This window comes from Uranotaenia lowii, chromosome 2, assembly GCF_029784155.1.
Source record: "Uranotaenia lowii strain MFRU-FL chromosome 2, ASM2978415v1, whole genome shotgun sequence".
NCBI lineage: Eukaryota > Metazoa > Arthropoda > Insecta > Diptera > Culicidae > Uranotaenia > Uranotaenia lowii.
The window spans coordinates 261,320,351-261,334,011 of NC_073692.1; the positions used below are offsets into that span (position 1 = coordinate 261,320,351).

The window sequence follows — 13,661 nt, forward strand, 5'->3', positions numbered from 1 at the left end:
TTTCTCATCTAACATCGTATTGCAGATCTGAAGGGTGCATTTGAAAGCTTAGGAATTGTTGTTTTTTTTATAATTTCATTAAAAAAATATATTTTAAATCCATAACCATAAAAAATTCACAATCATAAGTGTGAATTTTCAAAAAACAATTAATTTCAAGTAAATTGTTTATGGTTATCACTTTAAAATATAATTTTTGTATGAATTTATGGAACAACAACAGTTCCTAAGCTTTCAAATGCACCCTTCAGATCTGCAATACGATGTTAGATGAGAAAGATATGAATGAGATAAATTTGCATGTTTTTGGTCGATACACCATACTGAGGGGTGATCCCAAACTTTTGAACGATAACTTAAGTGTCTATTTTATTGATTAAAAGTACATTCTTAAATTTTTGCACAAAATTTTTTGATTGTATTTTGAGAAGCATAGAATAAGGATTCTAATGCAACTCAAATTTTGAAATTTGGTTCACCCTATCGCGAGATGATTGGCTTTGATTATTGAGTGCGATTTTTTGAAAATGTTCTAACTTTAGGTTTAGTTTTAGGTGCAAAACTAAAACATTATTTATGAGAAAAAATACCTCCGAAAAAGCTATTGCTCATTATCTTTCAAATGAGATCAGAAGATTTGCAATATGTCCTAAGAAGGCTGAGATATGAACGATCAAAATTTGCATGTTTTTTAGCGGGTGATCTCAAACTTTTGGCCGGCAGTGTATAATATATTGCTTAGTGTTTCAACCGTTTACTAAAAATTCTAATTTTTTATGACTACCAAAAACTATAAAAAACTCTTTCACGATGTTAAAAAAAACTATGTCATCATCAATTTGTTATCATTCCATGATAACTTCATTACAGTAGGGTAAAGGACTTATTTTGGACCGGGTACATATTTTGGACCACCTTTCCGCATTTTTCCAATATTGCACTCAAAAATCATGTTAATCATGAACATTTTGAACAAATATAGTTAAAGCTAGTTATTCTGATTCTAATCATATCTAACATTTCATTTAAATAAGTTGATAAGGGAAAGAAAATTGAAAATAAAGTTTTGATGTTTCACAGTTGGACCGAACCAAGGTCATTTCAGAAGGACGTGCCATTATTGGAGTCAACTTTCAAGAGGTTTTCTGCATAACTGTGATAAATTTAACAACTACATACTTGTTCAAAGCTCTTATAAAACACTTGAAAACTAGTTTTCCAGACCGAAGAAACAAAAAAACTTGTTTTAATCTTAATTCGACCCATGTCGAAAATAGGTCCTACTTAATTCAATAGGGACTTATTTTGGACCACCCAACATAACCTAAGTATTAAACTTGCTGTTAAATGTTCAGGGACGTAATAAGACGTTGTACGACTATATGAAAGATATATGCACACTATTTCAATCACATATTGTAATCCATGTTATTGGCACCGGTTTGATAAGCAGTTGTCAAAAGCTACAGCTTAAAGAAGATTAAAACATGAAACAACTAGACTTGCACCAAGTCCTTATGTTTTATGCTTCATGAAAAATTATTGACAGTTTGGTATAAAAGTTACCATGCACTATTCAAGGTTGAGTTTTTAAAAGAAAAAAACCTTGTTAGGTAGAAGAGACGAAATATAAACCCGGAGGGGTTTGGAAATAACAACCGCAAATCGGCAAATATACAACAAGTTTAATATTAGTAACAGCTGAATAACCTCAGTTTATGTTAAAACATTTTTAATAAAAATATATCCAACTATAGTTATATATGTTTCAAAAATTGGAAGAAAATTGTAGAAATGTGTAAAAATTACAAGCGAAAATGAACTAAAATCCAGTTTTTCAGCCCCTGTGGTTATGCAATTTTAAAAAAAAAACTGTTGAAAAATTTACTTAAACGATTATTTTTTTCTTAGAACAAAAGTTGTTTTAAAGATGATATTTTGTCGATTTTTCAGCGAAAAAAATCTGGCTTCTAGATGGTTAAAAAGATAGAATAGTTCTCACACATTTTTATCATTTTGAATCTATGTTTTCTACCAAACTGAAGCCAACCAGATCAAATATGGTTTTGGAAGTCAAAATGCCTCAAATGATGTCGCGGAGTTAATGATGTCAGACTTTCTCAACTTATCATTGGGTCGCCTGAAGGAGATTTGCGTTTTGAAAATTGATCCTAAAGATAAGCCATTGGCCTGTGTTTAACACTGCAGAACAAATTTCTTCGAGATTGCAGTTTGCTGTCGGAATTTTCAAAACATTTGAAACACGCTATATAACGGAGGAGTTTTTTTTGTTTTAACTCTATTCTTATCGAACAAATAAAACTTGACTACAAGAATAACAAAACAACAAGATTAACTGAATTATTCGCATAATTGTGCAACATTCGCTGTCGTAATATAGCAAAATAAAAAAAAAGCTTATTTAGTTTAAGGGTGGTCCACAATAGGTCCAGAGGGTGGTCCAAAATAGAAAGCTGGTGGTCCAAAATACCAACCAGAGTAATTATCGAAGAAACGCGATTTTAGGCTTATATCTTGTTACATTGCAACGAACGACGATATATTTCGAAAGAAAAAGCCTTGATCTTCGTACAGAAAGGATAAAGCAATCGAAAATTGTAACATATGCTTTTTTATTCCAGAAAATAGCATAGCTACTTCCCAAAGCGGTCCAAAATTGGTCCGTTACCCTATATTAAAATAAAAATTGAATGAGTGTTGTGGTGTACAAATGTTGCATCTAACCCTGCTTTTGCATGTTGCCCCGTTTGACGGTTTTCATTTTTCATAAGTAAATCTGCAAAATCAGTTGAATAACTTACATTTCAACATAATCTTAAAAATACTGTCATTCATCTCCAATAAACATTTATTTTCAAATAAAATTCTTACGTTCCTATAGTGCAACTAAATAGCGGTTTTTCATGACCTGGAAAGAGTTCCTAAATCCGTTCTGATTGAACGGTCTTGAACGTTTTATTAGTTGATGATTACTAAAAGCTTTTTTGAATCGGCCCTGGATTCAATTATCTTCCGTATCTTGTTTCCCCTTCCACGCTGGCAACTTGCTCAGCATCAGTAAAACAGTATCATCAGAAATTCCTTGTGATTTCTGTGATTTCCACAAAGAGCAGCATTCGGTACACGATATCAAGGGACCAGGGCTGGTAATTAAATTTTTCACATCTAGGTACACTTTTGAGCAGAAAAATCTTTGATCAGCGTTGGCAAAACCCGTGTCACAAAAATCTGTCGTATCCCATCGCATCGGATCTTCCCCAACTTACACCACTTCCTTACCTTTTCCGTCTCTCTTGACCGGATAGAGCCACGTAGCTACGGAACGCTTTCGGAAAACGCTCAACGTCCTACCTCCTGATGGCGATTCCGAAATCTCCCACTTTATTTATTACCATCATGGCCGCCAATTTCAAAGCACTCAGAGAAAATGGCACATCAGATAAGCATCTACGGGGAAAAATCCTACACAGGACGCTGGCAGTCCCATAGCTGGCATTCACGGTCCATGCGACGGATATCGTTATAGGAATTAATTTGAATAAATGAAAAGCTTTTAAAACACTTTAGCGTGATAAAAATTTCCAGTTGGTGTGTGGAATCAACACAAAAACCACGCACACACATACAAACTCACATACACTGGCTCAGGTCCTCAGCATCATGGTCGGGAAAATCACCCTCCGGCAGATCAGGTTCAGGTATATCTCATCATGGCCGGAAGGAAAATGCCCTCAACGACGACGTCGCACCGTCGTCACTTCTTTGTCTGAGGATAGCTCTTATTGGCCGCACAGACATGGGACGACGACGATTTTGCCTAACAACAACCCCTCTGAATAATGAATTGGACGGTTTTGGCTGGAAGAAACATTCCAGAATAGAAGGGAAAACATTTTAGAATGGGCGAAACGTAATGAAGGGAAGTGGTTTTTATGTGTATGTGTCATCCCCAGCTAAAGCACAACAGAGGTTTCAAGTTATCAATATCCAGTAGGTAAAGGTCCGTGCTCTGCGATTGTGTGGCCTGAAAAGGAAGGAAGAAATAACCCCTCGAATAGGACACGGAAGTAGAAGTTTAGGACACTTTAGATTCATTTGAATTCATTGAAAATTTAGCACAGCGAACCAAATATTATTTTAGGAAAGCCCTATGGGAATACAGTAAAAAAACTAAGTTCGATTTTTCACAAAGTAGTTTTGAGCGTTGGTATGTTGAGAATTCACGATGCGTTTCGAAGAAGTACCTAAAGAGAAAAAATTAATAGGTAAACCCCCTTGCAAGTACTTTTTTTTATTTCTATTTAGAGTCTTTACAAAAATTTTTGATAATTTTAACTTTCAATACAATTGAGGTGGTCTTCATTACCCAAAAAAACCATCGGATGTTAAGATTAAGTAAATTGTGTTGAACCATTTAAGAAAAAAAACTAAAATAACTTATAATCTGAAACTTTAAAATGTGCTGTTAAATTCTAAATGTCTGGGAGGAAGCCTAATTATCTGAAATTAGAACAATTTGTTTTAACTTGAGCTGAATCTATTGTTAGTAGAGTTTTTGACTGTTAACACATTAATTGTTTAATATTGGAGGAAACTTAGGTAAACAACCTTACAAAACTCACTTACCTACTTAGAACCGCCAAAACCTTTTTATTATAACTCTAATCGTGATGCGGTCTGAAGGTTTTTAAGCGCTTAAAACTTATCACTTTTAATACTGCTTTATACTGTTATTGTGGACCACATCACAACTTTACGAATAATACTGGAACAAATCAACGAATTCCAGGACTCTCTTCTGCTGGAGTTTGTTGATTTCGATAAAGAATTTGATCGACTGAACCACGGAAATATCTGGGCTCCTCTAAGACGACGAGGAGTCCCAGAGAAACTAGTCCACCTCATCGAAGCACAGTACAAGGCATTTAGGTGCAAGGGCTTGCACGACGGTCTCTTGTATGTATAGTTTTTAATATATTTGTGATGCCTTGAAGACCATTACGCATGAAAACACCAATTGCAGTCTGTAAAAACTATTTTTTTTTTGAAAATAAGGATGCTGCATACATTTAGGGGTTAAATAATACTACGAAAAATTCTGCAAGCTAAAATCATGAAAATAAATGTTTTAATGCATGAAATTACAATGTTTACAAACACGTGATGCAAAACATTCATATTCCAGCACATGGAAACGAGATTTACAAGGTGTTTCTTTGATTTGCATTTTACCCTAGACACCTTACTAAATTATAAAAATATTTATTTAAGAAAATTCAGTGATTGTTCGAAAAATTTTTTTACACCAACAGTGTTGGTATAGCATGAGGAAACCAGTAAAAAGTTTGTTGGTAATATTATCAAGCCAATCCGTTTTTTACGGCATCGAAAAATGTTAAAATTTGTACATTCATTGCTCGATTTTTCAAATTTTAAATAAAAACAAAAAACTTTAAAAAACTAGCTTAAGATGCGAGAAATCATTTTGTAATCATTAAAAGATAACTTTACTACAATACATTAAATAAAAATTTGATTCAGTGTGGTGTTATATAAATGGTGCATCGAACCCCGCTGTTGCATGATGCCCCGTTTGACGGTAATCATCAATAACTTAGTCTAAAGTTAAAATATCTCAAAAAAAATTTTTACACGCTTAAAACCTATAACTTGAGTTTCAAAAATCTCTCTTTCTCTATCTATTTTTTCGAAGGCTCACAAAAACGAACGCTCTTCCTGATGGAATCAAAGCGTTTAGAAGCAAACGGGTTGATTTATGTGAGAGTTCAACTTTTTTCCTTAGTAAATGTATAGTTGTGTACTTCTGCTGTAGTTTGAGGTAAATATTTGCTATTTAAAAAATAGGGACATTTTCTAAGAGTAATCCAGTCCAGGACAAAAGGCTAAAAACCCTATCAAATAGTAAAGTTTAAAGGAAAAAATAAAAGGGGAATAGTGCAAGAGCATAGGGAAAAGAATGAAGGCAAAATTTCATTCATTTTTGTAGTTAAAATTTTATATGTAATGTTAAAAAATTTAGCCTCTAAATTTATGCAACATCATTGTCCATCTATTAATTTTGATAGTTTTTCGGCCTTAACACATCAAGGACCGGGATGTTGTTTTGTTGAGCCGCGAAGAAATCTAAACCAAGAAACAACGAAATTCAACATTCTATATCTCATAATTCCATCTCATGACCAAAAGTAAAAAATTTAGTATACCTTTGAGCCACCGAAAGTCTTGTGTTCAATTTTGTAGAGTTTCATGATTAATTTTATATCATTAATTTTGTACCTCTAAGAGTAGCTCATTCGCAAAAATTAAAGAGCGAGAATTCTCAAACTTGTTCTGCGATTTGCTAACAAACAGCGCTTTCGGTTATATCCAGTTTCAATCTAGTTCTCCACGAGTTTTGCTCTAACTGCTGTCATTGTGTGCGTTCCGAAGTCCATAGTCAAGATATCTTTAAATATAGGAAAATCATTGCGTATAACCTCAAACTGACAGGTCCGTGTACGTATACAAAAATACCACTACAAATAAAAAAAAGTTATGAGATTTTCAACTTTTTATATGAAATTTGTTATTCGAAGTGATTTTTAGAAAATTAAACAAAGTAATCGGGTTCAAAAAGTGAATAGGTGTATTCCAATTAAAATTAAGCTTTATAATCAACTGGCTTGTTATTAAAACATATTTTGATTTGCTTCAGGCGATTGATTTTGTTGGCGTTTTGGTAAGGAGGGTATCAATATTTTAAAAATAAAATATATTGTAGTGTCAATCAGCAATGTCCAAGTACCATGCTCCAGGTTGTTTAGTAGTGTTAATAGCACCCGAAGAAATTCCGTGCTACCACGTTTTTCCTTTCATCGGTTCCCATTAAACAGAACAATCCGGATACGATGGGTAAAATTTTTAAATCGAAGCTACAATCTGGATACAAAAAACTTATTTGTTTGCTCAAGACACTTCAGCCCCAGTTCGTTCAGCTGCGAAGGGGAAAAAAGGCGCCGATTGAATCGGGATGGTAAGGCATATGGTTTTATTGTATTATTTTTTGAGTTTATTTTTTTTTCTTTCTTCTTTTTTTGAGTTTATTGAGGTTTTTTATTGATTAACACCATATCTTCTCTTTTTAATTTTATGAAAAACATGATATAGCTTTGCTAACATTAAGACATGTTAGACAATTCCTTCGAAAAGAACACCCGACTAGGACGCATGATCCCGGTGACAAAGTTGTCGATGCATTATTTTATTTACATAGTTTACCGTCTCACGACAGAACTTGACGAACATAATTCCTATAATTGTCGATGCAGTGCTCAACAATTCAGCTACTGAAACTGAGTTTAACGGTTCACGGTTCTCAACGGATATTCCTTCACCAATAACATTACGCACCAGTCTCCAATCGGAAGAAACCGCGATGTGGAAGGAAAGAAAAAAAGAGTTGCTCTACATAATCGAACATCTTAATTCCAAAATTTTGAAAACAGACATGAAACATGCAGAGGAAGTTGGACTACTGCAGCGTAATGTTGATGAAAAAACATCTATCATCCAAGAATTGAGAAGACAACTGAAAAACTTGGAGACAAGGAACATCAAAAATATATTCACGAATTGGAATCAAAAATGGATACTCTTCGGAAAACCATTACAGACATTCGGAAAGTTTATTCAACACAGGTTGTTGAAAAGCTTCAGCAATGCTTATTCAGAAGTTTACTAAAAACCAAGTCGACTTAATGCTTGGTTTAAAATCCCGAGTAGTGTGGACAAATGAGGAGTTTTCTAAGGTTTCAACTTACGATACTTTAGTACTCCAGGATATGATTTTGCTATCCAAAAGCTACACTTCCCCTTACCAACACTAAGTTGTTTAAGGTCGTATGTCGTATGTAGCAAAAATGGACATGCGTCAAGGGTTTCTAAATGAAGTGTTGTTGATGATTAAAGCAAAATCTCAAAATTTATCCGAAGGGAATAAAGTATGTGTCCTTCTACATAATGAACTGGCGTGTAATGAAGTATTTGAATATGATCGCCAACATGATGATGTTCTCGGAGTAAATTCGAAAATGCAGGTAAGATAAATTGTATTGAAATTCGATTATTTGTAGTAATAAGCTCATTAATTAACATGATTCAATTTTTAAGGTCATTTTGATGCGTGGTCTTTTTGGAGACTAATAAAGTCTCAATTTATGTTGGATTCGACATTTCTTCGACCACGCAGCTTTTGACTCAAGCTTTAGTTAAGTCTTATGAAGCTGAATATGATGTTATGGCAGCTGTGTCCGATTGTGGAGGTGCAAATACTGCAATTTGGTCTGCTGCGTTTGCCTCCAATAACGACTACAATGTTAATCATCCTTCAACAAATCATCAAGTTTATTTGTTTGCTGATGCTCCTCATCTTTTAAAACTTTTTCGCAATTGGCTCTTATATACAGGCTTAAATACCAAAAATGGCACTATGGTCATACAATTGCCACTACGCGAGCTAGTTGCAGAAGGAAACGTTGAGGTTTCAAATACATTTTTCCTTAAAAAAGTACACCTTGACCTCAAAAGAGGAGAACGGCAAAACGTCAAGTTAACAGTAAACCTCTGTTCTAGAAAATGTTCAATAGCCTTACAACGTCGAGTTGAAACACCGGAAGCACATGAATTGGCAAATATACTAATGATTGTGAATAACTGGTTTGATATTTTCAAGTCACGGTTTCCAAACGAAGCACTTAAAAAGCCGTATGGTCTATGCTTGGAAGACCAGAACGAAGCGTAGGATAATATGCTAGAGCTTATCCGAAACATAACTCCAACAAACAAAACCTCTATTAAGGTAATTTCATGCAAAATTGGTTTTTCATAATTTAATTTCTTTTCTTGATGATTTCAGTTGTTCCAAAAGGCAATCATCATGTCAATCAATTCGCTGAGGAATTTATTCGAAGATATGCAGCGAAGGTTCGATATTAAGTACATAATGACCGTTAAACTCAATCAAGATGCGCTTGAGGGTTTGTTTGGCATGATTCGTACTAGGGGACGAGGGGATGATCATCCTTCACCCCTACAAGCGCTTCGAAGATTGAAAATTATTATTCTCGGGAAAAGCTAAAACATGTTACAAATGGCCAGTGTACATATGACCAAAACGAAGGAGAAGAATTTGCAATAATAGAAGTACTGAGAACGATGAAAAAAATGGCCGAGATACAACTGTACAGGACACATCGAGTATACAACAGGAAGTTATCGACATTGAAAACTCTTCAGAAATGCATCAAGATAAAGAAAATTTACATAAGTTTGTTACTGAAGATGATGGCTTGGAGTATGTTGCTGGAGCCGTAGCCAGAAAATTCATGCGAGAATATCCTTATGTTGGCGAGTTTATGTACAAAGGAAAACAATCATCGATCGATCATCCTACAGCCTTCGAGCATGATTGTGCGCTATGTAGAGCAATTATCACTCGGTGGCTTATGCAAACCAAGTTTACAATGGTTAACGGAAGCTTGTTTGTTAGAAAAAGTATTTAAACTGTACCATAAAGATTATATTTCAAAGGATCCGAAAGTTGTTGCAACCGTTAGTCGGATACTTCATGTAATATGCATATATTCCATTTCCACTAATACAGTAAAGCTATGATCATTTAGTATCCGGGCACTTCATTTCGGTGATAGCTACATTACTAGATATCGGATATGCAAAACTTTAGCAGCGTTGTGTTGGTTATAAAAAGGAATATCTTGTCTATACCGGGATCAAAGTATGCGCGCTTCAACATATATGTCCCAGCGGATGAATCTGAAACTGAAAACAACTGTTAGTAGAACAAATAAACTTACACAACAAATTGAACTTACATTTTCGCTTTCTGATGTGTGTCCTCCAAAAAATAGCTTCCACCATCTTCTATTTTTGTGACATTCAAAAACTAACATTTAGAATCTTTAAGTTGACCTGAATAAAAAAGCCAAATCCGCCATATGTTAGTTTATATTAGCGATGAGCAGATGAGAAATCCTCGATAGCCAAAACAACTTTACAGCAACGCTAGTTTGTTCGAAGTCATCGATGTAGATTTAGCAATATTATGGGTTCAACCAAAAATCAGTGATATGGAAGAGCCAACCATACGAATTTTGATAACAACCTGTAGAGTTTTTTATCCGTGTAGGGCTTTTGCACAGTGCATTAGTATTAGTTAGCCGTTGGGCAAACAAAAGTGACAGCTTAATGCAAAATGAATACGATTCGAAGGAAGAAAGTTAGTTCTCGAATTTATTTATTAAAACTATCGAAAATTTTTCGATATGCAGCACATTTTTGAGAAGCCAGTGCATTTGTTCATTTGTTCGCAAATTTGTTTTCTGATTTCGAGTGAGGTTCTTTCAAAAAATTAAGATTCTGCAAAGGGTACGACTCAACCTGTATACACATCTCAGGTGGCGATGGAAATCCCGTGCTATGTGTTAGTAAAAGTTTTTTTTTGTAAACATTGTAACCATGACTATTCGTGACGTCAGTTGCATTTTCAAACAAACAACAAACAGCGAAAACTATAGAGAAAAAAATCATTGCCAACTGCTGTTTACGATTCTCGCCTAGGATACATGAACATCCTGGCAAGTGACGTAGGCTTTGTTTACCTTTTTACTTTTTGAATAACGAGTTCTGTAAGAGTGTGCGTGTTTGTTCATCACATTCTTTGTACCACATTGGGTACGACTGTGTTATCGGCGCAGGGTCGAATCCCTCGATCTGAAACGTCCGATCGTAAACATCAACGCAATTGGAAAACGTCATCGGACTTGTCAAGTGATAGGCGGAAAACGAGGGTGATTTTCTCTAAGCTGGCGTCTTAAGTGATAGCGTGATTTGTGAAATCAGAAAAGTTCCGAGTTGAATACTCATTAAGTATAAACATAGTTTATTCGAAAGTTCATAGTTATAAAAAGGTTAGTACATTAAAGTAATATTTGCGAATTGCCTTTAATAGAAATTATACCCGAACAGAGCGCAGATTTACGAAGGTTTCTTAAGTGAAGGTTAGGAGTTGCATTTGGTTGCACTTGGTGCAGTAACAAACGGTGAGCAACCATGTGGAAAATAAAATGAACCTCATGTTAACTAAGTTTATGTCCATATAGGAAGCGATTATATTTGAAACCGATGAGAATAGTACAGGGAACAGGGATTTGAATGTACACTAAACGTAAGTTCTTTCCTATTATTATTCGCGATTTATGTGCTAATCTTAAACAACTATTTCAGGAGAATTTTAATCGTTCCTAAAATACACGATTCAAAATTCCGGAAAAAGCATTTCATTAATCCGAAGTTGGCACTATCAACAGACTGTTTCCTGAGGATGCAGAGGAAATATTGCAAAAGATCTTTGTAAATTTCGCGACGAAAACACTTAGCTTCATCTTCCGGGCTGAAAATTCTAAAGATATACCCGAATACTTTAACAAAAGATCTGGGGGAACCGTTGAATGTACCTTTCAAACATAATAGTCATGTTTTTTCATTTTGTTCTGCTAGTTTCTGCACTGTTACTCAATCAAATATTCACCTAATTGTTTCCACTTGTTAGCCAATGATTCGAAATATACTTATTGACACTTTTTTTTAGAGAAAGGTGCATTCATTCAAGTTTAAAACAACATTTTAGTTAAATTTTGCTTTCCGCATATAAAATCCATTGATGTGTGCCCAACAGACCTCTTGTATGTGTGTTTAGCAAAGCCCTATAATACCTAAGTAATCTAGTTATGGAAACAGCTGGCTATGTTTCAGCAGGAGGACTGGTTTCACAGTGATTAGAAAAAGGTTCGTTCACCGTAAAAAATAGAAAGTCATTGAAGACGAGAAACCAACATATATGTAAAGCGTTTATTTTATTTGTTTCTTTTGGTTTAAAATATCATAAATCTTCCGAACTACCTTAGCAATTGATAAACTTGCATTTGTAAATATTATGAAGGTGTTTTGTATCTTTTATGATCAAGAAAACTTGTTAACACCGTCAAAATAGAGACAGATCAATGTCCCCAAAGCATCAACTTCTAAACAGAAACGGAATAGATTTTTTAATCAAATTTAAAGTAGTCTTATAAATTTCTTCGAAAAATATCAAAAAAAAAAAAATGTTAAATCTTGCTCCGAATTACGGTACGACAATTTTTTCTAAGATTATTAAAGACCTCTTTATGGAAGCATGAGAAAGGCTTTTATTCATATTGTTTTGTACAATTCAAGAACTAACAAAGCAAAGGGAGCGAAATTAGACTGATGAAGTTTTCAAGTTACGTAAACGGTTCTGTGATAGTTTAAGACCACTCCGCACATGCATTGGTTGGAAGGAGGGTAGGGGGAGTAAAACATATGTATGAATATGTTTTGGCAGAGTTAAAGAACGAATAAATAACACAAAGGCACAGGCTTAATTTCAGAAACAAAACAATGCTTACAATATAAATTTTAGATAGGGTTGCTTCTAAATCGTGAGTTTTTCAAGTTTCAGAGAGTTAACTGAAATTATTTGACAAATAAAAATAAAAATAAAAAAAGAAACGGGGACTCGCCGAAACTATATAAGCATTGTAATTTAGCCTGAAAATGGCACAGCTATGCTCTCCATTTATAAATAAATAGAGTAACATTTTTTTTCTTTTAATTTTTTTTCTTTAACCACATCGCGATTTGAATTGCTTATCTACATACTATTGTATAACACAACATGAATTTATAAGCTATAAAGCTATAATGAGTAGAATCTGGCGCTTTGGTACCATAAAGCTAAAAACGCGTTATTACTTATTTTTGTTTATAAACACCGTAAGAATAAAAAATGTATCATTAGTTCATTCACTGGTAAACACTTTAGATTGACTCTTCATATCGAATGCACTTATGACAACATTGATAGTAACGGACAACACTGTTAGGCACATCAATACATTGTTGAAAATCACTGATTTGCGTTGTTCCTCGACTTTGTTGATATCCAGAAGAATCGCCAGAATGATGATGGTGATGGCTTGTAGAACCTTCAAATGAAAGTTGAATTTAATATTTATCTTAAATACAAACACAAAAATAAGTGAAGTAATTTAAGTGAAATTATCCATACCTGGAGCACTATGGAAGCAATGACCAATACCAGCAGTAGCATGAAGAAGGGATGCGCGGAACCTATAGTTAGAATATATTTCAGCTGAGCAGCATTTGCCGTGAGCAGAGCCAGATCCAGCATTCCCTGGGCGAGTGTTTTCCGGGTTGCATAATTGTTGATGTCCAGTTTTGTCATCGTTGAAGGCTTAATAAGATTATTTTATTCGGCTACTGAGCAGCTTCTACTAAACAGTCCGTCTGTTATCAACGAACGCTTAATTTGTTTTGTTTAGCTGTGAACGGTAACGAATGATGGCAGTGACCAATCACGCCAAATCTTTAAAATCGTTCTCAAGTGGCTCGAACATTGTCTGGAGGGTGAACACGAAAAATTCTGGATACATAAAAAACTGTTATACCAAGCGTCATAGTGGAATTAAGGATCGGAAACTATGCATTTGAAGGTGTTGAGAACGATCAAGGCAGACCAAGGG

General features: G+C 34.5%; 1 protein-coding gene across 1 annotated transcript; it reads right to left on the bottom strand.

The window, feature by feature from the left end:
* Window positions 1–11,010: 11,010 nt before the first annotated feature.
* LOC129748686 (ninjurin-2-like) lies at window positions 11,011–13,447 on the bottom strand. The gene is made up of 2 exons (XM_055743367.1): window positions 13,187–13,447; window positions 11,011–13,103 (listed from the first exon to the last, which is right to left on the bottom strand). Exons 1-2 carry the CDS (start codon window positions 13,361–13,363, stop codon window positions 12,918–12,920), a joined length of 363 nt encoding a protein of 120 aa, XP_055599342.1. The 5' UTR covers window positions 13,364–13,447; the 3' UTR covers window positions 11,011–12,917.
* Window positions 13,448–13,661: the final 214 nt, after the last annotated feature.

What these genes read in the sequence shown, in the direction of transcription:
- LOC129748686 (XM_055743367.1), bottom strand. Translation starts at nt 13,363, where the DNA reads ATGACAAAACTGGACATCAACAATTATGCAACCCGGAAAACACTCGCC. An exon ending in TTGCTTCCATAGTGCTCCAG is followed by an intron (nt 13,104 to 13,186) that starts GTATGGATAATT and finishes TTTCATTTGAAG; the next exon opens with GTTCTACAAGCCATCACCAT.